The sequence below is a fragment of the Lobosporangium transversale genome, assembly GCF_002105155.1.
Source record: "Lobosporangium transversale strain NRRL 3116 chromosome Unknown BCR41scaffold_21, whole genome shotgun sequence".
Classification (NCBI taxonomy): Eukaryota; Fungi; Mortierellomycota; class Mortierellomycetes; order Mortierellales; family Mortierellaceae; genus Lobosporangium; species Lobosporangium transversale.
In genome coordinates, this window is record NW_019028999.1 from 294,192 (window position 1) to 317,349 (window position 23,158).

The following is a 23,158-nucleotide window of genomic DNA, read 5'->3' on the forward strand; positions in this document are numbered from 1 at the left end:
AGGACACAATAAATATCAATACATGCCGACATACCCGTTGATTCCGATCTTGATAGCCATGTTTGTAAAGACGTGTATGGAAGAGAGTGGTGGAGAATGTTGGGGTTAATGTGGAAAGAAAAGAAGAGAAAGGAACGGGATTCGAAGCATTTAAATATTTCAATGGTCCCTGGTTGAGTGACTGTTTGGAGAACAATTTGCTCGTAACGTCATGAATTTCACTTCCGTTCTTTTCCTTCGGACCCAACTGGGAGCCTTAGACATTTATGCTTTTGTCGAATGTCTTCAACATGGATATTCTAGATAGAATGACCTATTGTTGCATCAAAGCTTTCGGGCACCAGTACCTAAGGCCCTTTGCTCTCCATCATAATGATTCTTACTACTACTTTTAAAGATCCCATTCCAGTCTACAGTTTCGTACAAACATGGTATGGAGATGGTTTATATCTTCTCGATTATGAAAAGAAGCGTATTCTTAATCAACCAAGCATGGAAACTTCCCGTAATACAAAGCAGCAACAAAGTGCGAATCCGAAGTAGACGAAATCACTCTTGGCCACCATTGAGTATCCTAAAGAGGCAAGCCCGCTTCAAACACAAAATTAACTTTTTTTGAGAGGAGTGGGAATATTGCCCACGGAAAAGTTTTTTTTAGCGCTTGCCATGGTCCGACTGGGTCTTTTTTTTTACTGGTTACATACCCAACCTAATGCATCAAAGGTTGTGTGAACGCCCCATGGTTGTGGGCAAACAATTAGTCTTTAAGGTACGCCGACTCTGCCCTGTGATTTTCTCTCACGGCCTGATTGAATTACAAAGTTCATTTTCAACAATTAAGGGTGATACGTTCCTGTGACTCCATTCAAAGAAAAAAAAAAATCAACTGCCTGAATGTCACCTCTTCCATTTCACTCATGGCATCTCATGCGCCTCATGTCCAGGTGCCTGCAGTGCTCAAGCGACGCAAATGCTTTATCCACATTGATCTTGGTAACATTCGATTACTCGCTTTATCATGTTATTTTTAAAAGATTAGCCAAGTATGTGGTTCACTAATTTTTTGGAATTTGCCACCAATTTTCATGTGTTTTATTATTAAAGATTGTTTTTTCGCGCAAGTAGGCAAGTATTGAAGGGCTTATATCAATTGAGCATGCATGCGCAAGTATATTTAGCTTTTCATATTGACTGGGCACATATAATCCAATTTCTGAGACTCATTATCTCTCCTTTCAACTTAACAGAGCAAATCCGATTAGGATTGACTGCAGATGTTCCATTGGTGTCGCAACAATGGAATGCCATTATTGCTGTCAACTATGCTGCTCGGAAATTTGGGATTACCCGCTTAAAGCACAATGTTTTTGATGCAAAGCAGCTATGTCCAGGTACATATGTTATTCAGTTAGGTTTTTCTGGCAATTGCGCATGTTAGCATGAGTTACTCAACCGCACACTTTTCGTTAGACCTCGTATGTGCACATGTGGCAACATTAGGGCCTGGCGATTCTCAGCCAGATTACTACCCTTCTCCTTCACGTTATACACACAAAGTCTCTTTGGATCCATATCGAAAGGCCTCTGCAAAGATATTTTCGGTTTTTCGAAGATTTAATGTCAGGTTCCAAAAAGGAGGACTCGACGAAGTTTTTATGGATGTAACTGATCTTGTCAACCAAAGAATCATGGATGAGTATAGGAGCGACCTTTCGAAGTGGGATCGCGACTCTGCAAAGATGATTGACTGGAGGGACCATCCTGAAGCGGGTGTTATTTTTGGAATGGACCGAGAAGGCGATAATGATCAAGAGTTCGATGCAATTACGACGTTTCTATACGATAACGATGAGGATGAAGATCAAAAAACGGAGCTGGATGATGTTCAGGCTGAGGAGAGTGATGAAGGTTTGGATAGTGAGGACGAGAATGCCCAGCTGTTCAAGCTCGAAGACAAAAATGAGTATAACACAGAAAGTAAACAACTACAACACGCGAATGTAGATGATGATTTTGATCTCGATTTTGAAGAGGTATTGGACTCAGATATCGATATCTCCTTTTCGCAGCATTCACAGCAAGTAGTGGATCTTGAGAACAAATCTCATGAATTGTTTCTTCGAGCTGAGAATATTAGTGATGGACAACAAAAATTTAACATCAGTGATAAGAACGAGCAATTGTCTGCCAATGAAGGTATTGCCGATGAAGTCAATTCAGAAGAACAAGTCATAGCAGAAAAAAGAGCGGAAGAGGAAAAGCTTCGCTTGGAATTTGAACAGTTGCGGTTGTATTATGGTATTCCGGAAGGAACATTTGAGGAGGAATTCTGGGCTGAGATGCAGTTACTTAAAGCAGCAGAATTTTGTAGGGAGGTCAGGATGACAGTTAAAGAAGAGCTTGGGTATACATGTTCTGCTGGTATTGGTAACAATCGACTTTTAGCAAAAGTTGGATCGGGTATGAACAAACCATTTAATCAGGTAGGCTTTATTTTTCATTATTGGCATACTCCTCCTTTATATATATATGAAGAACCAATTCTAAAGTGCTTATTTCTTTCATCTGCTTTGCTAGACTGTTGTTCTTCCCAAGTACATCCCAAAATTACTCCATCGACTTAAGCTCAACAAGATTCGTAATCTGGGAGGAAAGTTTGGAAAGCTAGTCAGGGAGGACTACAATATCGAGAGAGCATCGCAGCTTTGGCCAGTGCCTCTTCGACAGTTACAGCAGCGATATGGAGAACAAGCCGGACTAGAATTATGGCAGTGGTGTCGCGGGATTGATCACGGTGGGATTCGAAAGACCAAGTCAAAATCAATGTGTTCTCACAAGTCGTTTATTCCTGCTCTCAGCGACTTGGAGGAGATCCAGTTTTGGATCACCTCAATGAGCATGGAGTTGGTCTCTCGTATGCAGGCAGAGTATGATGAAACAGAGCGTTGGCCACGGACAGTTTCCTTGGGCTTTTATGGAGGTACTCGCACCCGTCAGACCCAGATGGACAGTGAGTACAAATCGACTTCTCGAGCTCTACACAAAGGCACAAGATCCATGCCGTTGGGTGGCCGTTTTGATTATGGAGGCGTTGAAGGGATCGCGCGAAAAATGTATACAACACTTGAAAGGTTAATTAAAGAGGCGGAGACAGGGAAAGGACGACATATTCTGCCTTTGGTACTTTTGACGATAACTGTTTCCAATTTCACTGATGGAGGCGAGAGTGCGATGGGAGATATTACAAAGTTCTTTTCTAAAGCACCCTCTCAAATCCAGCGAATACCGCAGCAAATGTCTTCATCATCTTATGTCAAGAACGAGGATATGGAAGCTACTTGCGAATTGGTTGAAGAGGAAAATGAGTCTATATCAACCGAACGTGATTATGGACACTCCCCTACAAAGCCGCCTGAACCAACAGAAGCTAGGCGACGATTTTTCCAGCTGAAAACTGCTATTACTACACCATCTGACGATGTCATCAGAACAAGAAGTTCCTCCCCAGAACAGTCTATATCGTGCCCACCGTCTCCTACGCCCGAGAGACCATCTTCATTATCTGCTTATCAAGGTCAAGGCAAAACAGAGACGATAGCAATCATCCCAGCAGCAACATCCATGTGTTACCAGTGTCCAAGCCCTGGACAATTGATTCCAATTGAAGAATGGGAACAGCATAATGATTATCACTTTGCATTAAGCCTTTTGGAGGATGACAAGAAACAGCATCAAGTGGAACGGCAACAACAACAGGCCAGCAGGATTCATGATGATCATCAAGAGAGCAATAAGAGCGGTAAACGCAATGTGGGTGCTTCACCATCCGCCTCTTCTGCGCGAGGCAAGCGCAAGAGAACAGCTGTCCCCTCCGTTACAACCCTTACAAAATTCTTCAAGCCCTTATCAAGCTAATGGAAAACTTGCAAGATATCACTGTATTATATAATTTTTACTTTCTTTAATGCTTATTCCCATTGATTTATTTTACAGGATGACACACTCGCCCTTTTTTTCTTCAGGCACCTGATCGGTTGACTTTTCAATCTCGGCAATCATTAATTCAAATGCACGTCCTAGAGCAGATTTTGAACAAGTGGTAGTTTAATATGACTGAATACATTTGGTTTCTCAATGACAACGATAATAAAAAGAAGGCTTACCAATGTTCATATTGGTTTTTGCAGAGGTCTCGCATGAGAGACACTTCCATCGAGCGGCCAGTTCTTCGCCATCCTCGCGCGTCACCTGTCGCTGACCTTGTAGATCGGTTTTATTTCCAACAATCACGATAGGAACCCAATCGGTGCCTGTGAAATTGAGGATCTTATCTCGGATGACTCCGATCATATCAAAGCTGAGCTTGCTTGTCACTGAGTACACCAGCACATATCCATGCACGTCCAATGCATGCTTCCCATTAAAGATTGAAAACTCATCCTTTTTTTTTTTTTTTTTTTTTTTTTTTTAAAAAAAAAAAGTATGATGTCGGAGCATGAAAATAATTACAGTAGATTTTTTTAAATGAATAAAATATAATAACATAAAAAAGATCGGGGCGCAATTTGTGTCAAAATTATAAATTTTATAAAGAGGGCGATGCTTTACCTGGCCAGCGGTGTCAATAATCTCCACTTCGTACTGTTGTCCGTGATAAGTCAATGGTTTCGTAAAGGTACGTTCAATGGTAGGAAAGTAAGAATCAACAAAGACGTTCTCAACGAATTGAATCACCATCGAAGATTTCCCTGTAAAAAAAAAAAAAAAAAATTGGTGAGATTAGCAAGTTGGGTCCGTATATTTGTCATTTCTAATGTTTATACTCTGATTTGCGTTTTCTTTCGTTCTTTTATTCAGGGTCTGTCTGTGTGAACTTTTTGTGTGTGTGTGCAAAAGTTACGCAGGACAAAGTCCGAGCAGAGCAAGTGGGGATCATGGTTCCCTTTTTCTTTCCATTTATGGGTGCGGGATGCGTACAAATCATGAGCAAAGAAGAATCATTTTCAGTAGTCAAGATCTCCTCATACGAATCTATTATTCGTATTTCAATTTTTTTTTTTTTTTTTTTTTTTTTGGTGATAACTAGGAAAGATGGAGATGACTTCTTTGATTCACTTTTATGTCTTCTTTTATTATCCAGAAATGGAATTAAAGGATAGATTTGGCTTTACCAACAGCACGAGCACCTAGCAAGGCAATGCGTCTTAGTTTGGGAGCCTTAGCAGCCGTGTTTGTGATGGTTGTGCTCATGATTTTATATATCTCTCGCTTTTTTTTTATTTTTTTTTTTATTTTTTGTTTATTATTTCTTTTTCTGACAACAATTACTTATAGTGAAGTAAAAGTGTCTGAGGAATACATAAGTAAGAAGTTTTAAAAAGAAAAAGAAAAAGAAGGCCAGAATGACAGGCGGGGATTGTTGGTGAATGATTGATTGATGCAAAGCGAATGTTGAGTAAAAATAGGAAGGATTTGGATGAAGAAAGGACGTCACAAAAAAAGAAAAAAAAAAAAAAATGCCGCGGGGAACGAGTCTATTAGATGAAGCAATACGCGATTTGCTTCTTCCTTTCCGCCTTTCCGCCATCCTCTTTCCAAAGCCTCATGTTAAATATCGTTTAGGAAGATAGACTATAATTCATTAGTCTTTTTATGTCAAAGGAATATCGAAGATGTGCGGTAACGTCTCCAATTATACATTTTTACGAAAATTCTGTAGTGCAGCTATTTAACAAAGGCATCAACTCATTGAGATGAAGCCTATAACTTTGACCTTTCATGTATAAATCTTTATTTGATAGGTGACGAAAAGTACTTTGCTTATAGTCGGATGCTATACTCTTTCCAACTAGTTTCCAATCCGATCCAATGCTTCCATGACTACCACGCTGTTTCCACGAAGAACCTATTCCGCATAGAAAAGGGAAAAAAAAGAAGAAAAGTCATGGCGTTCTCAGTTATTGTGCTTTGTGACCTATTGATAAAAGAGTAGTAGGGTCGGTAAAGAAAATTACAGCTGCTTACCACCATACCAATCGAGGTTTTTTCTGAAGGATTTGTTTCCTCAACTGCCTCGTCTAAAACTAGGTTCATGAAAGGGTCGTACCCACGCAGAACGCCCGTGACTTTCCTGGCGCCATTTAGCTGAACAAAGACGCGCTTGTCCATATATCTATTTTCGTCCACAAAGAGGATTTCCAAGCGAGAGTATGATATTATTAAGCTATCCATTATCCATACGGTGATAGTTGAGTATAATCTACCCGCTTGGTGTTCATTTGAAGATCGTTCAATGAACGGCTGAAGAGCCAGTTGAGTTCTGTCTCATGCAGTTCAGTCATTGTAACGCTAATCATCCACTGCCGCCTATTAAATATGATACATGACGATACCGAGCATGAATCTTCCTCAATCGCCATTTTTTCTCTTTCATTGGACATACTTTTTGAGTTCTGGCGTTGCTGCTTTTGATGACATGACCAATTATGCTGGCTTTAAGTGTAGGAATAAAAGTGAATCTTAAAAATCGATTTTTTTTTTTTTTTTTTTTCTCTGCATCTTGAAGCTGTGGCGTAGATCAGCTACAGTTCTGTGGACTGCTTATTAAAGAGCGTATTTTTTTTTTTTTTTTATCATGCATTAGTTACAGTTTTTCTCTTACAGGCCACCATGCAATTCATACAAGGTGTTCGCGTCTCACGCGCATTTACCTCTAGAAGCACCTTTTCGTCATGCTTCCAACAATTACAATTCCAAACACGAACTACAGCCGGGACTACCTGGAGGCAAACTGTTAGGAGCATGGCAACAGAACAACCTAAAAGCAACAATGGCTCACAGAAACCTTTTGCCAACACTGGTGCTTTGGCACACCATACTGACAAGAAGCAGTGGAAGGATCTTACAACGCCAGAAAAGGGTTTGTTAAAACTATTTATAGGCGCTTAACTGCAGTTGTTTTATTATTCTCCTTCAATCCCGATATCTGACCACAGATCTTTCATATCGCATTTGTCGTATTTAGTGGTAACGGCAACCAAAGCAACAACTAACTACACTGTCGTCGCCGTAGGAGTTCTTCTTGTTGGTAAGTTAGACTAAAGCGTCTGACTGATTTGTTATTATCATTGAAGCTTATCGACTTTGAAGCAACAATAGTAATAATAATAATATATATCAACTGTCATTGTAGGCGCCATCGGATACGCGATTGTCACCGAATTGTTTGGAGCCAATAGTGATACGCATATCTTTGGTGATGCATTGGAAAAGGTCCGAAAGAATGAAAAGCTCCAGGAAATTATTGGATCACCCATGAAGGGTCATGGCGAGCCATCCTCTAGCAAAAGACGTAGAAATCGTCGAATTCAGTATGTCTTTTTGTTATATTCTGTTTAGTGCATAGCCATACATGACCCAGGGCGTGGCCCAAAATGACATATCCTCACATCAACTCTCACGCTATGCACAAAAAAAAAGTTCACAAGTAGTTTTGGATGTCGAAGGCAAGGAGCATTTGTTGATGAGATTCTATGTTGAAGGCCCGGATAACGAGGGAACAGCACACCTGGAAATGGTTAAGGATCGACATAATAATTGGGAATATAAGTATCTCTTTGTCGACATTCCAGGTAAGAAAAGAGCAAAAAAATAAGAATAGAAAGACTCTGTATCTCAGGCCCTAAAGAAGCATTAGAAAAGATGAAGATTGAAAGAATTTTATTTTATTTTATTTATTTATTTTCTCTGATACATTCACAGGTGGAGTCAGGCCTGCACAGCGTATTTTTGTAGAATATAACAAGAACGCTGGACAGCCTGCGATTGAGGACAAGTGAAACTATGTACCTTATTAGTTTGTTCGGACGCCAACGAGCGGGACTCGTCTGAGCTTCATAAAATGACATCAGAAATGCCAAACAATAAACATATGTTTTTCAGTCCCGCAGTTTGAATATGGGGTTCACGGAGAGAGAATGTTCAAAGTATAAAGTTCGGAATATGCTCAGAATAGAGATTTTTTTTTTTTTTTTTTTTTTTTTTGCGTCATGAAAAAGATATTCTCTTTCACCATTTCTTTTCATATTCTCATTACCCTCATTCTCCCACGCATCCACACTCATTCATACCCCGGCCTTTTCACCATGGCTCCCCGAAAGAGGAATAAGGCACCTAAGCAATCCAATAGCTACAACAATGATACGGATACGGTCAATGGAGTAGAGGACGATCACTCAAAAAAGTGTAGTGATACCGCACAGGAAATCGAGGAAGCTCTTACCAAGCTATCTAATACTCTTCCCATAGACTCCAAACTCAGAGTACGGCATCCCTCCCTCAGCAGGAATCCTTCTGTTGCAGATTATCTCCATCGAGCACTCTTTGTGCCTGATCCAGACTCACAGGAACTCAAGAGAAAACATGCCCCACCCGGGACCCGACGTCGAGTCGTTCTGTTGTTTGGTATTCTTATAGGGATGGCCCTTGCTACATTATTGATGCAGCAGACCAGAGACGCGGCATACATCGAGGCATTCTCGCATTACTTCCAGGACTTTGATCTTGCTTCGATGGTACCTACCGGAATGATTCCTGAAGAGTTTATTGGGAATGTATCCGCGATGTTCAAACCCGAAATTTTGACAGAAGAGCAATTTTACCCAGGGGAGGAGCTAAGGGTGAAGTATGGCTATAGACCAAAGTATCCTGTAAATGTCCTTCCCAATTTATGCCGTTTTCATCTGTATCATTTATTACCAAGTATGACTTTGACCTTTTAGCTCCTTATCAATGAGATTCTCGTTATGGCTGACCATCCATATCATTCCTAATGCGTTTAGGTAACTATGATTCCTGGAATTGTTTCGACGGGCCTTGAGTCTTGGTCAACAACCCATAATTGCTCTCAAAAATACTTTCGCAAGCGCATGTGGGGAACCACAAGTATGTGATGTGGTTTACCTGCCCAACCAATATAACCCTCTCTTCTTTTCGGACCAAGTCACTGACTTGAACTTTTACTTCGTTTTGTTACGATATATGATAGCCATGTTCAAAGCTGTCCTTCTGGACAAAGAATGCTGGATCACTAACATGCGGCTGGACTCAGCAACAGGACTTGATCCCGAAGGAGTTCGCTTGCGTGCAGCTCAGGGCCTTGAGGCTGCAGATTATCTTGTGCCTGGGTAGGGAGCGATTGCAGGAACAAGTTTGTTATTTACATGTGAAAAAAGGAAAACATCCATGAATGAACGTCAATTGATTGTTATAAGTATCACATTAATAGATACTGGGTATGGGCGCCGATTATCAAGGTACGCATTGGCCACTTGAAAATCGCTTTGTACCACTAGCCTTCACGACAGGAATGCACAATGCAATGTTCAAAATTATTTATGCATTTTTTTTTTTGCTTTCCCGCACCTTCTAGAACCTGGCAGCAATTGGTTATGACAACAACAATATGTATCTCGCCGCATACGATTGGAGACTCGCCTTTTCTAATCTGGAAGTTCGAGATAACTACTTCTCTCGCCTAAAATCTAGCCTGGAAATGTCTCTCAAGATCACAGGCGAAAAGCATGTCCTTGTAGCTCACTCCATGGGTTCCCTTGTCCTCTACTATTTTTTCAAATGGGTTGAATCTGATTTGGGAGGAAAAGGTGGTCCAAACTGGGTTAGGGATCATGTCCATTCATTTGTCAATATTGCAGGGCCCATGCTGGGTGTTCCCAAGACATTAGCAGCTGTGCTCTCTGGAGAGGTTCGCGATACCGCTCAACTTGGCGTCGTCAGCGCATACGTCTTGGAAAAATTCTTCTCGAGGCGTGAACGTGCAGATCTGTTCAGGAGTTGGGGAGGTCTCTCCAGCATGATCCCCAAGGGTGGAGATCGTGTCTGGGGGTCAATCAAAGGAGCGCCTGACGACGGAACTCATGACGAAGAAGAGACACTTGTTAAGGAAAAGATCGCGAAGCATGAAGAAGTGCCTGATGCAATAAGTAAAAAAAAGCGGAGTGATCGGAAGTCACCCACGTTCGGGGCTATGCTTGCATTCGCACAAGGCTCTAATATGGATCATCATACCATGGACGACAGTATGCAATTGTTATCAAAGATGGCAGGCAATGACTTTAATACAATGTTGACCAAGAATTACACAGTGGGTGCGTCTGTAACTCAGGCACAGATGGACAAGACAAACAAATTACCGACAAGTTGGTCTAATCCTTTGGAAGCTTCACTGCCTAATGCGCCAAACATGAAGATATACTGCCTGTATGGTGTGGGAAAGTCGACAGAGAGAAGTTATACCTACAACCGTATGAGTGATTTTACGCCACCAATTTTGGATCAGAGACCAGGCAACGTGTCAGACGAGACCGGCAGAGTCCCCAATATCTATATCGATACCAGTGTTCATGATGACAAATTGGGTATTAGCTATGGTGTTCATCAAGGAGACGGGTATGTGTTGATCTATCACAGGAAATATTTAATGACACCCACATTCACATGAAAATCTAAAATCTACATTCACTCTTGTGACTAATTATTATTCCTATTTTGTTGGGTTGTTGCACGAATGGTATACATGGACTTGGAAATAGTGATGGCACTGTCCCCTTATTGTCGACAGGATACATGTGCGTGGAAGGTTGGAAGAAGAAGTTGTATAACCCTGCAGGTATAAAGGTCATCACGCGTGAATTTACTCACCACAGCAGCCCCTCGCCTGTGGATATTCGAGGTGGGAAGAGGACAGCAGACCATGTTGATATTCTGGGTAATTATCAAGTAACGAGGGATTTACTTGCCATCGTAGCTGGACGCGATGGTGAAGGTTTGGAAGAACAGATCTTTTCCAAGATCCGTGAGTACTCTACCAAGGTAGACCTGTAATCACCCCCCTCACTCACTTGACGCCTGAGTGTCCTAATGGACGTAAAAATAAAATAAGATAAAAAAAATTAAATAACAATTTCAGATTGTTCCCCTTAATGAATCTCGGCAAATATTTTAATCGTTTTCTGTCAAATTTCGCATTCATATTATTGACAACAATGTCAGATCTCGAACGCTCTCATTCAGATCATTCTCCAGCTGATGCGCAGACGGAGGATGGCGATGATATCTGGGAGGATGGCGACAATGTGTCATATGACCGTGCGATAGCCGAAAAAGAATGGTCCCGCATGAACGACACATTTGGCAATGTAAGGAATATGACAAAAAGTAATTAGTTTGTTTGACAACAGCTTAAGGAGTGTGTTCTAGTAATGACAGATAGCGTTGCTTGGATAGACTGGATATAGAGAGGGTATTGAGGAAGGCAAAGAAAATACACTGCAACAAGGATTCAATCAAGGGTGGTCAGAGGGCGTACATTATGGATATGAGTTAGGCAGACTCCGTGGCCTGATCAGGTTAGAAAAAGAGTGCTTCATGAGCTTCAAATATGAGATATTCAAAATCTTTTTCTTAATCAGCCCTCTTCATCTCTTTTTCTCGCTATTCCTTTCTTTAACGCAAAAAAAAAAAAAAAAAAAAAAGCCCGCTGATCGAGCATATAAAGTCGTCATTATCATCCACGTTGATCGGTGGCGAGTTGAACAGCCCCCAAGATAACGAATTATGGATTCAAAAAGCTGGCGAGCTTGTCATGGAACTGATTGAACTAGATATTTCCAAGGTTTTTGACAAAGCATTCTTTGATGACAGTGGCAGGACTTTTAATGAGGTCATTTCTAAAAAAACGAGAGAAACAGCAACAAATTGCTGTGGAGGAGGAATGGTTTCAACTCAAAATTCGTGTTGTAAGAATGAGACATGTTGTGCTGAGGAGGTATCGCCAGCAGAAGTGCGGACATGTGTATCATCATCGTCAGTAGCAGAAGGTTATTGCGGTGCTAAAAATGATGAACCGTCTTCATCTTTTAAAAAGTGTGATGATTTACTGAAGAAATGGTCTTCAAGGCCTGAGCAAGTAATTAAGGAATACCGTTCAAGAGTCCGTGATTTGCTAATGGAGGTTGGGCTTGAATCTTTACTTGATGATATCGTTTAAAGAAAGGAAGAAATGACGGAGCAGTTATAGAGATGATATAAAAAATGGCATTGCTGCACCTCAAACACATATAATGAACCTAAACATACGTGTAAAGGTCTTATCTTTCTTTTCATCCAGTCATGCTAACTTAATTTAGCCGAGCAGAACAGATGATATGGATCTAACTACTTGTCACGACAGGTTTAATGAACACAGTCGTGATGTATTTTTTCCGGTATCTTGAGGTTACACTGATGCTCAATACTCCTTCCTTAACCGAGCATGCATATAAATGATTCAAAACAACATGGTTGGGAACAGGAAGCACTGAATTATCTTCCTTGGATGGTACATTATTGAGGATAACTTTTTCCAAATGAGGGGGTAGAGCCGGTGGCGGATCATCTGAAATTGTGGGTGAATAAGGTGGGAACATTTTTGAAGAGGATATTCGCGTGTTATTTGAGTCCTGTGCCATGTTGATGGACGTCAGAGGCAAGAGTGCGTCACCTCCTGAGGAACCTATAGGTGAGGAGTCTCCAGATTGAGCATACAAAGGGATTTGATCTGTATACGATCCTGCAGGTGATCCATTGATCGGGGAATCTATAGGAATAATAGATTTAGAATGTTAAAAGATGATCCTTGGGAAGCAAACATTTGTATATGGTTTGACAGAATGATAATTTACCATGTCCACCCTCAAGTTCATCTTGTTCTTCGTCTGCTACCTCCAAAAAGTTGACCAGATTTCCTTCAGCATCTGTCGCCGCCGACAATTCTGTAGAACACTTCCACTCATCATCCACAATAAATTTGATCCGATGTGTTCCAGGTGGTAAGTTTAATACCGTGGAAAAGTCATTTGTACTTTGCAATCGATAGAATAGAATGTGCAATGGCATTAGATTCATTTTTTCTTTTTTCTTTTTTCTTTTTTCTTTGGCTCCGTTAATTTTGCTTCGTTAGTTCTTACCTCTTATTAAGACGAACTTTTTGCTTCCAGTTATTAAATGTTCCTGTAACATAGACATTTGTACCGCCTTGACTCCATGTAATGATCGTTGGAACATACTCGTCCTCTCCAAAACCTAAAAGAGACTGGAATCAATATGCCAATTTTTTGATATATATAAAAAAAGAAAAAGGCTTCGTAAAACGAGAGCCCACTCACCCTCATGTGAATCATCCACACTCTTGAGAGGATCCACAGAATCAAAGGCGCGTGAGATTCTGGCGGAGTTGCGGTATCTGGCCTTACTTTCCGCAGAGTTTTGCATACGTTGATATTCCAGCTTGTCCTGGTGCGCGGCAGTGGCCAAGAGCACTTGCTCATTATAGGCATCCGTGTAATTCCCAAATGGCAGCTGATTACTACTTATCAGGGACGATGCTCTCCTCCTTGTACCTCCTCCAGGTAACGAACTTTTTTGCTGTTGTTGTCGTTGCTGGAAATGTTCATCCCCGACAGCAATAGGGTAAGAGGAATCACTTCCCAAAGGAGATGATGCTGCTGGTGAGTCATTGAGATATTGCTCTTTCACATAGGGAAACCGTGGCCGGAGGGCGCCTCCTTCGACAGGGATAGGGGCAACGGGTATTGTAGAAGGATTGATTGAGTCCTGTGGACCCAATGGTATCTGTCCAGAACGAGAATCTGTTGAAGAGAAGGCATGGGGCGAAGAGGCATGACGTTGGTGTGTTTGATAGTTGCTATTGTATTGATTTTGATGATGCTGTTGCCTCTGATAAGGATTGTTGGTAAAGGTGATGGACTCAACAGCGGGGTTCGTTTCGCCTGCGTTGTTTTCAGTTGTAGAAGGAGTGTTCCCCATTTACGGACGAAGAGAGATCTGTTATAGGATATAGAGTGAAAAGGGGACAAGAAAGGAATGGTGATGGTAACGGCGACAGCAGCGAAGAGAATGAGTAACAATCCTTGGTTCTAACAGATAAATATCCTTTGCCTTGTGTTTCTCAAATAACACAGACCTTTTCTCACCCAACAAAGTTCTTTTTCCACCAACCATCAACCACCTTCGGCACTCCGCGTGTTTTGTGGGGAGCAGTCACAACAAATATTTTAAGAACGTTTCGTCTCCAGCGTCCCCAGTAAACATTGTCAAGACAAGGAACGACCTAAATGGACAACGACAACTCGCTTGAAAAGTCTAAAAAGCAGCAAAGGTTACAGCCTGTTACTAGTTCAGTGGAACATACGCCTCAACAGCATAAATCTCAACAGCATTCACCTCAACAACAAACACCTCAACAGCATACTCCTCATACACCTCTTGTAACATACACGCCTCATACCCATACATTCCACACGCCTCATACGCCTCACACACCTCCTAGATCTTCCACTCGCCCCAAAAGTATATCTTCTAGTGCAACATTATCATCAGGAGTAAAGCATTTTGTCAAAAGAATAGGGAAATGGGCCGTTGGTTTGGCATACCAAGATTTAGCTCTCTAATTTTTATCTGCTATTTATCAATCATATTATCTGATAGTCAAGGTCGAGGATACCGAGCCTTGTCAATGCTACAGCCACATTTAATATCAGGCATCACACAGCAGGTGATAGTACAACGCCCGTGTCTCCGAAATCCACTACTCCTATTAACAATTCTAGATCCGATGCAAAAATTGATTTTTCAGACCTTGTAGCTGTCGACTCACCCGTTCTGGGTCGGATCAAGAGCCTTGAAATCGATTTACGGCAGCATCGTGACTCAGAGACACAGCTTCAGAGGCGAATTCGGGCAGCCCGACAAGAGTTAGTCAAATCAAGGGACGAACACCAACAATTCATGCGATCTGGCGAAGAGCAACTCAAGTATTTGGATCAGGGCAACGAAGATTTACATGCTCGGTCACTTGCTAATAGTGCACAATTACAGGAGCTTTGGGGGAAAGAACGTGAACTTCAAGAGAGATTGGACAAATTGAATGATGAAATTTTAAAATATAAATATGATTTCTTGCAAGCCAAGGAAGGTTGGGAGCAAGTTCGGGCAGATAGAGATGAAACAGACAGGGATGAGCTGAAATACGTCCGGGCGAAACAAACAGTGTTGAGTGAAGACATCAAAGAGACCTCGGAGCTGTTAGCGGAAGTCCAAAAGCAAATGAACTGCATGGAGGCAGAGTTTGGCGACGAACCAGTGGAAAAGCTGAGGCAGGAGCTTCAGGAGAAACGCCAGAGGGCGGAGCAACTGGAGGTTTTGCTTGCAAAATTAAAGAGTGCTATGGAAGTGGAGGAGAAGAGTGCCGATGAACTGGTAAAGTGTCAACAAAATGATCTTTATGGTTTATTTTATTTTTCTTCGTATTTCATAATTTATGTCCCCTTAATGTACAGATTTTACTTATGCTTCATTTTCAATAACTTTTTTCTTTCTCTCTGTAATTTTGGGATTTCATATTCGTAGATCTTTATGTTTGAGAAAGTGTATGAGAGACGTATTCGTACATACGCCGCTGAGTGCGCAGAAGAGCTTGCTTTTGAAGAAAAAATGGAAAGGTTCGTGCTCAGTTTCGAGATATCTATGTCCTTGCTTTGCCTACAGTATAATCTATTCTAACCGTCAAAGTTCTTTCCTCTCTGCTATTAGGGAAAGAGATCAAGAGGCGAATGCCGCGTTGGAGGAATATCTTCGTATGAATCAATTGTCAATTGAAGCAGAAGAGGAAGCCAGTCGGGAAGAATTTAATTTGCTTACTGAGAAGGAAGAGTTATCTCGCTTAGAATCAACGCTCCATGCTCTCAAGATAGAATTATCTACGCGATCCAACAGTATTGCTACGTAAATGGCTATGTAAATTGTAACTATTGCGGTGCTTTTGTTCTTTATTCACTCCGGAACTTCGCTGTCCTCTCATCGTGCAGATAAAAAACATGCTGTACAAGCCTGGGACATATACATACGGCAATGCCCATTTGATCTTTCTCTCTTGTTTAGTGCGTGCATTCTCCTTCATCAGCTCCCTTGATGAAGAAAATGAAACATAGAAATAAAGAATGAAAAAAGAAAACTGTGTCTATGAATGGAATGTTGAATGTGATAAAATAATAATAACAATAATAAAAATAAAAAATCAGAGAATGTATGCTAAGGATAGTGATAAACAGATGGTAGTATCAAAACTCGGAAATAGATTGAGAACGATAAAAGATAAAAAGCTAATATGAAGCTTGGATATTGGAAAAAGAAACACAGAGTGTGTGAGAGAGATCGTGTGGATGTGGTGAAGGCGGAAACTGTGAGCGTGGAAGATGAAAATGAGGACACAACCTGAAATACGTGTAATATACTCTTATACTTTAGACAGTCCATGGTTCGGCCTTAGGAGTAGAATCATGATGGCTCTGGAACTCGAGTGTTCCATGAATATTAGCAGATCGCTTGAGAGTACGACTAATATCAGTCAATAAAAAAAAAAAAGTGTAAACATCACAAAATTCATAACACCTTGATTTCTGAAGATTGTTAGGCCTTTTTTTAGTTTAAAGTCATACCCAATGTTCATGACGATCTCCTGGTTGTCGGAAGATCGTGTCCACAATGCTATCCTAAAAAATGCCTTTCGAACAGATACAACAGCGCCACACACCTCGTTCTCATGCTCAAATGCCTCGCCAATACATGCAAGCATCTAAATGTGGAGAAATCGTTACACATTATAATCCAGGAGTTAGAGCATGTTTTGGCTCAAAAAGAAAAAAAGAAAAAAAAAAACTAAGTGCTGATCATAAATCATATCAATCCTTACAGTATACAGCCAAATATTATCAATCTCGCTTATAGTCTTGTTTCGAGGAAGCTGAATGCTCCATTTTCCACCCCGCTTATTGGCAGGATCCTCCCACATGGGCTTGATTCCCTGTTTGAACAGATGATAGTTGGAGTTGATCGCCAAATCACATGCCTTCATAACATTGTTATACACCCTAAAAAATCGTTTATCCAAAATGTATGTTAATATAAATAATAATACAGCTATATATATATATATATATGGTATTAAATACTAAGGTGGCACGATTTAGGACCGCTGTGTGGATCACAGAAAGGATCTTGCCTTCTGTGTAGATGAATCATTACAAAAATAGCAATTGGTTTTATCATGCAAGCTATTCATTTGCAGCCAAGAAATGCTGGTCAACAGATCAATGGTAATGATTATGAATCAGCCGCAGTCAAATGAGTGGGTTCGTGCGCAGAGTTGGCACAGCACTAGCGTCTTCCATGAAGAGAAATATAAAAATAAAAGGAAGCCAATGTTTACTGCTTACCCCCAAAAATCTTCAACTGTCTCGACAGTGATGAGCTCCTTGAGCGACTGTTCCCAAGTATTGGGATTGGTTTTCTTTCCAGGATTGTCAAACCATAGAGTCCACGAGTTGTTTAGTGGATGCTTGACGTTAAAGTTGACTGGGTCATTAAAAACCGTAACATATTTTGTATTTTCGGTAGGGACAGCAAGAGTGTTGTTATTATCACTGTCGTGCTGAGCCATGGTTAAATGAAGTGATTAGATGTCAGAAATGAGAACAAGAAGGAACAATGAACAAAGGATCGCGTAAAAAATGTGTATACGAGATGTGGAAAAGATTTAGGAAGAAAAGAAAGATCACTAAAAAAAATGTTATTTTTTCAGGTTTTTGTGACTGCGTCTATTCTAAAATGAGCAAATTCTAATTTAGAGCATTGTGCGGATCGCCCTGCTGACTCCTCCGACCCATGCCGGCGCCTGACGATCAACTGCCTTGAAAGTTCTCTCGGTCACTGGATACGTATAATGCCGAAGGGCATGGAGTTCCTATCGTTAGAAAGCAAACATAAAAAACGGGCTCAGTAAATGCCACAAGGCGCATCTTGTTAACATTGACCAGGAGATCACCTGGCGCACCAACTGTAATGTGTTAACACTATCATACTTCATGAAGACTTTTCCGTAGACTATGGTTTGATGTCACCATAAGTAGCTGCGCCTCCAAGTCCCGCACAATTGACCGATAGCCAAAGTTGGGTGATCCAATTGTCGTCATGACAGGAAGGACGGAATTAGGAGGATACACCCATAAACCTAATGAGAAATGTGTATACAAGTCAAAATCGCATCTCTTGAGATCAACACATGGTAAAATATATCTCATCTTTCGGATAGCTGCAGAAAAACAGAATGAGTATTACCTTTTGCATGATAGGTCCAACCCTTACGCAAATACTCTTCGATCTTTATCCGCTCCGCATTACCTGTCCTTTTGACGTTATTAAAAAACCGCCGCTCTATAAGTGTGTAGGCCATCGGTATGTACTTTGAGATTCCTGCTGAATTGTAAAATCCATTGGCCTAGTCATGTTAAATACATCAGGTTACTCGATGTACGTTCCACTCGATATGTGTCATAGCGATGTGCTTACTGAAAGACCAAATCTTACCTCAGGTGCGGCTGCAATAAGGCATACATCTGCTGCCCCGGATCGGATGATCGTCTCTGTGTATCGTTTCTCAAAGTTGAAATAGCCTGAGGTGATAAACATCTTTGCTAAACCGTCCTGGTTTTTTGCATGAAGAATGTGCTCCAAAATCGAAAGCGTCACCCGCTCATCTTGCCGTATCTCAAAAGGGCCCATCTGGATTATCGGGTGAAGAGTCGTGTCATATGAGGCATCCATGGGCAATTGTTGAACTTTGGACCATTTTCTCAAAAACTCTCGAGCCTTCTTTGTGGCATGCTTCTTGAAGCTCTTGCTATCATTTACCGGGTCAGGAACACCATCGTCCATGCTCAGATTAAACGTGTCGCCATTATCCAGTAACGAATATGATATGGAAGAAACAGTTGAAACTAAATCGCAATAATACTCCGTTAAATCTTTGTTCTGGAAGGCGATGTACCGATCTTGTCGATTCGTAAAGTAATCATGGCTCATATTTGCTCTATATTGTAAAGATAAATCCATATATACGCCTTGTGCTTAAAAGATGAGACAATATAACGGAGAGATGTTGATTATTCAAGCGCTATCACCAAAGCGAGCAACATACCCGCTCATAATTAACATATCGTCAAAGGCGTAAACCTTCATGTGCATTAATCCAATCCCTTCATTAAAACGCGGAGGCATAACCTGTTTTAAAAGCCCGTTGAGATCAGGTGTGTGATACATGAATATCTGCACTTGGTTTGGATATGCTTTCATAAGAGGATACAAAAGCGATGCTGAGCTGCCCTGTCCTGAATCTCGAGTTCCACGTAATGAGTCTAAAAGCAAATTTAACTTAAGCTGTGGCCGTGCTCTTAATGCTTCAGAAAGCGCAGCAACCTGTAATTGTGAGTGAATTGTTGATAGTTACATTCAAGTTACCATCGTTAGAACCGAGTCTGCTTCTTTGGGTTATTCAAAGAGCAGGCAAAAAAAGATCTATTGAAAACAAATCGTACCAGATCAGTCTCGTTGTGTCCAAGGTATAGAGCGGCAAGAGTAATCGATCTTTGAGCTTTGCGGATGTGATCCTAAATTAAGATCAACGCTTGCCGGTTGGCCAAGTACAATCAGGAAATGTCAAAATAATAATAATAATAATAACAGTAGTAGTAATGAAATATGAAAGAAATGTGAGGCTTGAAAATACCTTCATTTCACTGTAAAATTGAGATGGACCTAAAATTGGTTTAACATGTTCTCCTTGAATAGCAAACCGTGGTAGAGCCGGTCGTGTATCCTGAAGCAACTGCCGTATCCGTGCAACATAATCATGGTCCGAAAGTAGTGTCGTAGTTGAGGCTTGTGTGGTGAGTTGTCGCAGACTGATTGCAGCTCTTGCCGTCTTCCGTACGGGCACGATCCGCTGCAACAGAGTGATTGGTAACATTGAGTTTTTTCACGTTTGAAAGCGATGGTTACTGAAAGTCAGCACTCTTAGAAAAGCACTATTAAAGTGGCTTGAACTGTCCCTTGACAATAAAAAAATTCTACATTTTGGGCCATTTTGGTTTTTGGTCGCACTAATCATTATAATTTCATCTATCATTCTATTTTTCAATTCCTAACATTATGGACTACGATACTATCGAAGCTCTGGTCGATGCACCTTTCCAAAAGGTAGCATGAACCGAATTACAATGCATATCCATAAATTAATCAGGATCTAAGCGCATTGCAATCGTAGAATGATAATTTACTTTTTTTTTTTTTTTTTTTTTTTTTTGCTCTATTCAGGAGCATAAACCATCTCTTTCCACGGAAATGAATACCGCACGTCGAGACTCAAGGAGGTAAGAAAAAGAAATGTATATTAGATGATACTTCCTTTAGCATAGTTGGTTTGATGTCTGTCAGTAAGATGCAAGAATATGTTGATAACGAGCTTTTGTCGTTTATAGTAGTGAACGAGTCCCGTCTGTGGATGGTTATAGAGAGAGCCGTCAGTCAGGGTCTCCTCGCGACACTGAAGGACGCTATTCTAGATCAAAAGACCGAGATGACGATCGTTCAGGAAGTAGACGCCATCGACGCTCAAGATCTCGTTCACCTAGACATTCCAGGGACCATAGGGATCATAGAGACTATGGTGATTATTACAAGGATCATAGAGACTATAGAGACTACAGAGATAGAGATTATCGTGACTACAGAGAGAGTCGCAGCCATCAGACTGACCGTTATGATAGGGATCGCCGTAGGAGTTACTCTCGTGAGCGCAGCATACGCAGAAGCAAGAGCCCCAGAGGCTATGGAGGAAGGTATGATGCCATTGCAAAGATTTTAATATAGGCTATGAGAGTTTAAATATTAGACTCAGCTTTTTAACGTAGTTTACACTTAAAAATATAGTCACCATCACCGCCGCCGTCGATCCCCTTCCCCTCCTGCTGACGAAGCAACGTGCGACAGGAGGACTGTCTTTGTGATGCAGCTTTCTGCTCGTCTACGATCATCTGAACTTGAGGAATTCTTTTCACGAGCGGGGAAAGTGCGAGCTGCCCGGATTATTGAGGACCGCAATACTGGAAGATCAAAGGGGTACGGTAGTAACTCTATAGTGTTGATCCGAGTGCATCTGTTCTACATGGCAAAGTCATACTCATTCATTCTCTCGTATATCGCAAATGATAGAGTTGGATATGTAGAATTTTATGAAGAGGAGTCAGTAGCCAAAGCAATTGAACTGACTGGACAGAAACTCTTAGGTATCCCCGTTATTGCGAAACATACAGAATCCGAGAAAAACCGCTTGGCTCTTCAAGCATCTAATCAAGCGTATGTTTAAAATGTATTGAGCATATTACTGATAACTTAGTTAAACATCGACATAACTCTGACTTCTTGATTAATAATTCATATAATTCTAGCCAAGCTGCAATGGAGACCCCAGCTCCCTCTACTCCTGTCGACTTGTCTCAACATCGACTTTATGTCGGGTCTGTAAATTTTGATTTGACAGAAGAAGATCTTAAACAGGTTCTTGAGCCTTTTGGACCTATTGAGTTTATCAAACTACATAGGGATGCAGAGACAGGAAAATCAAAAGGCTTTGCTTTTGTTCAGTAAGTTGACTCGATATTGCGTCTTTAATACTTCTATTGCTATGTGCAATGGTATATGTCTGGCGCTATTTATTTATTTTCTGGAATTACTCGAACTCATTTTGGTTTACAGATACAAAAATGCAATCGACGCAAAGCAGGCTATGGAACGGATGAATGGATACGTTTTGGCTGGAAGAGCTGTAAGTTTATTATGTTTTGGCTAAGTGTTTAAGGAGCAGAGTTCTGTTCTTCAATCATAGATGAATGGCTTCTCACCCAAACATGTTCAAATTTTAGATTAAGGTCGGCCTTGTTACAGAAAAAGGAACTACACAAAATAACGGCTATCAGTACAATAGTAGTAACGGTCAAATTAATAATAGCATTAGCATTGATGACAGTGGTAAGAGCAACTCTTGTGATTGATCATGCCAAGCTTTCGCTGTATTAGACATAAGAAGTCTCAGGCGACTGAACCCCCCACTTTTTCTTATCTTATAGATACAGCCGGGTATGCTATGACTTCTCAGTCCCGTGCAGATTTGATGCAAAAACTAGCAAGGGGCGACGCAAGCCTTGGCGCCACTGCCAATCCTCCAGCTGCGCCGAGCCCTACTACAACATCTTTTGTGTAAGTAGCCCTTATATCGTCATACCCACTTTTTAATATCATTGCTTGCAAACAAAGACTAACAGGATTTTCTCTCTCTGCACACAGTCCTCCTAGGCAGCTCCCTGTTGTCATGCCTTCTCGTGCAGTGTTGTTAAAAAATATGTTTACGGATGAGGAGTAAGTGAGCTACGTACTTTACAGCTTCCTGTTGGTTGATTATACTTTACCTGGTTATTTATCTTACTCTATTGTATATACATTCAAAATAGCAAATTGGAGCCAGATTGGGCCCAAGGTTTGGAAGAAGATGTCAAGGAGGAAGCTGAAAAGAGTGGTCCAGTTGTTCATATCCATGTCGAGCAAGAATCACAGGTATGTCACTATAAATATTGCGGCTTCCTTTGTCTCTTAAAGACATATACTAAACTACTTTACCTATCGTTGATGCTGCTCCATATAGGGTGAGATCTATCTAAAGTTCGATACTATTCAGTCCGCGACAAATGCAGTGCATACGTTAGGAGGTCGCTTCTTTGCCGGTAGGCAAATTGTTGCTGCCTTCCTTCCGGAGATGCTTTATAACGTCCGCTTTCCTCGTGCAGCTAATTTGTAGATGATCTCAAGAGAAAACATGTGCCTTGCATCCCCGCGACAAAGCCCTTCTTGATGGTCATATTATTAAGGAGCGCCAGATACCGTCCTCAGTCACAAATACGTCTTTTTCTTTCTTTTCCTTTTCTCTCTTGCTATTGCCAGTATAGCTGTTAAGTTCATTTTTTATTCATCTCCTCGTTTTCTTGCTTCAACCGCTGCCTAGTGAACGATGCTGCAAGGAACCATGCCGATCATAATCACTATGATCTCCACTGTACGATTAATAAATTTTTTTTATTTTTGAATAGTGCAGCACGATTGCTATCGGTGGAGACCTATTTAAATAAACTTTTTT

General features: G+C 41.0%; 11 protein-coding genes across 11 annotated transcripts; 6 read left to right on the forward strand and 5 right to left on the reverse strand.

The window, feature by feature from the left end:
* Window positions 1–917: 917 nt before the first annotated feature.
* Window positions 918–4,160, forward strand: BCR41DRAFT_422584 (hypothetical protein; the record flags this gene model as incomplete). The annotated part of the gene is made up of 4 exons (XM_022030172.1): window positions 918–993; window positions 1,248–1,391; window positions 1,471–2,483; window positions 2,578–4,160. The coding sequence occupies 4 exons, from the start codon at window positions 918–920 to the stop codon at window positions 3,913–3,915; spliced, it is 2,571 nt and encodes an 856-aa protein (XP_021880822.1). The 3' UTR covers window positions 3,916–4,160.
* On the reverse strand, window positions 3,935–5,385 carry BCR41DRAFT_354712 (P-loop containing nucleoside triphosphate hydrolase protein). The gene is made up of 4 exons (XM_022024369.1): window positions 5,172–5,385; window positions 4,609–4,748; window positions 4,164–4,440; window positions 3,935–4,076 (listed from the first exon to the last, which is right to left on the reverse strand). Exons 1-4 carry the CDS (start codon window positions 5,248–5,250, stop codon window positions 3,988–3,990), a joined length of 585 nt encoding a protein of 194 aa, XP_021880823.1. The 5' UTR covers window positions 5,251–5,385; the 3' UTR covers window positions 3,935–3,987.
* Window positions 5,386–5,766: 381 nt separating this feature from the next.
* On the reverse strand, window positions 5,767–6,507 carry BCR41DRAFT_354713 (hypothetical protein). The gene is made up of 2 exons (XM_022024370.1): window positions 6,025–6,507; window positions 5,767–5,905 (listed from the first exon to the last, which is right to left on the reverse strand). The coding sequence occupies exons 1-2, from the start codon at window positions 6,229–6,231 to the stop codon at window positions 5,849–5,851; spliced, it is 264 nt and encodes an 87-aa protein (XP_021880824.1). The 5' UTR covers window positions 6,232–6,507; the 3' UTR covers window positions 5,767–5,848.
* A 139-nt stretch (window positions 6,508–6,646) lies between these two features.
* On the forward strand, window positions 6,647–7,946 carry BCR41DRAFT_354716 (TIM21-domain-containing protein). Its single transcript, XM_022024371.1, has 5 exons — window positions 6,647–6,919; window positions 7,025–7,087; window positions 7,193–7,370; window positions 7,480–7,631; window positions 7,762–7,946. Exons 1-5 carry the CDS (start codon window positions 6,670–6,672, stop codon window positions 7,836–7,838), a joined length of 720 nt encoding a protein of 239 aa, XP_021880825.1. The 5' UTR covers window positions 6,647–6,669; the 3' UTR covers window positions 7,839–7,946.
* Window positions 7,947–8,052: 106 nt separating this feature from the next.
* BCR41DRAFT_354718 (Lecithin:cholesterol acyltransferase-domain-containing protein) lies at window positions 8,053–10,960 on the forward strand. The gene is made up of 6 exons (XM_022024372.1): window positions 8,053–8,708; window positions 8,841–8,943; window positions 9,047–9,185; window positions 9,287–9,314; window positions 9,431–10,467; window positions 10,611–10,960. Exons 1-6 carry the CDS (start codon window positions 8,145–8,147, stop codon window positions 10,900–10,902), a joined length of 2,163 nt encoding a protein of 720 aa, XP_021880826.1. The 5' UTR covers window positions 8,053–8,144; the 3' UTR covers window positions 10,903–10,960.
* A 101-nt stretch (window positions 10,961–11,061) lies between these two features.
* BCR41DRAFT_354721 (hypothetical protein) lies at window positions 11,062–12,206 on the forward strand (the record flags this gene model as incomplete). The annotated part of the gene is made up of 3 exons (XM_022024373.1): window positions 11,062–11,216; window positions 11,305–11,426; window positions 11,554–12,206. Coding segments are annotated over 3 exons (791 nt in total), but the record flags the coding sequence as incomplete, so codon positions are not given.
* A 24-nt stretch (window positions 12,207–12,230) lies between these two features.
* On the reverse strand, window positions 12,231–13,329 carry BCR41DRAFT_371183 (hypothetical protein; the record flags this gene model as incomplete). Its single annotated transcript, XM_022026578.1, has 4 exons — window positions 12,231–12,655; window positions 12,741–12,919; window positions 13,026–13,140; window positions 13,224–13,329. 4 exons carry the CDS (start codon window positions 13,327–13,329, stop codon window positions 12,231–12,233), a joined length of 825 nt encoding a protein of 274 aa, XP_021880828.1.
* Window positions 13,330–14,426: 1,097 nt separating this feature from the next.
* Window positions 14,427–16,067, forward strand: BCR41DRAFT_386913 (hypothetical protein). Its single transcript, XM_022027847.1, has 3 exons — window positions 14,427–15,336; window positions 15,487–15,578; window positions 15,670–16,067. Exons 1-3 carry the CDS (start codon window positions 14,866–14,868, stop codon window positions 15,863–15,865), a joined length of 759 nt encoding a protein of 252 aa, XP_021880829.1. The 5' UTR covers window positions 14,427–14,865; the 3' UTR covers window positions 15,866–16,067.
* Window positions 16,068–16,379: 312 nt separating this feature from the next.
* On the reverse strand, window positions 16,380–17,575 carry BCR41DRAFT_396838 (translation initiation factor eIF 4e-like domain-containing protein; the record flags this gene model as incomplete). The annotated part of the gene is made up of 4 exons (XM_022028844.1): window positions 16,380–16,473; window positions 16,575–16,711; window positions 16,829–17,006; window positions 17,352–17,575. The coding sequence occupies 4 exons, from the start codon at window positions 17,573–17,575 to the stop codon at window positions 16,380–16,382; spliced, it is 633 nt and encodes a 210-aa protein (XP_021880830.1).
* A 138-nt stretch (window positions 17,576–17,713) lies between these two features.
* On the reverse strand, window positions 17,714–19,965 carry BCR41DRAFT_422593 (hypothetical protein). The gene is made up of 7 exons (XM_022030173.1): window positions 19,700–19,965; window positions 19,509–19,580; window positions 19,112–19,389; window positions 18,502–19,003; window positions 18,253–18,412; window positions 17,997–18,145; window positions 17,714–17,878 (listed from the first exon to the last, which is right to left on the reverse strand). Exons 1-7 carry the CDS (start codon window positions 19,937–19,939, stop codon window positions 17,759–17,761), a joined length of 1,521 nt encoding a protein of 506 aa, XP_021880831.1. The 5' UTR covers window positions 19,940–19,965; the 3' UTR covers window positions 17,714–17,758.
* Window positions 19,966–20,071: 106 nt separating this feature from the next.
* Window positions 20,072–23,137, forward strand: BCR41DRAFT_354729 (hypothetical protein). The gene is made up of 12 exons (XM_022024374.1): window positions 20,072–20,169; window positions 20,287–20,342; window positions 20,451–20,810; window positions 20,902–21,090; window positions 21,184–21,327; window positions 21,420–21,614; window positions 21,727–21,796; window positions 21,894–21,999; window positions 22,098–22,227; window positions 22,315–22,386; window positions 22,479–22,581; window positions 22,670–23,137. Exons 1-12 carry the CDS (start codon window positions 20,122–20,124, stop codon window positions 22,820–22,822), a joined length of 1,626 nt encoding a protein of 541 aa, XP_021880832.1. The 5' UTR covers window positions 20,072–20,121; the 3' UTR covers window positions 22,823–23,137.
* The last annotated feature ends 21 nt before the right edge of the window (window positions 23,138–23,158 follow it).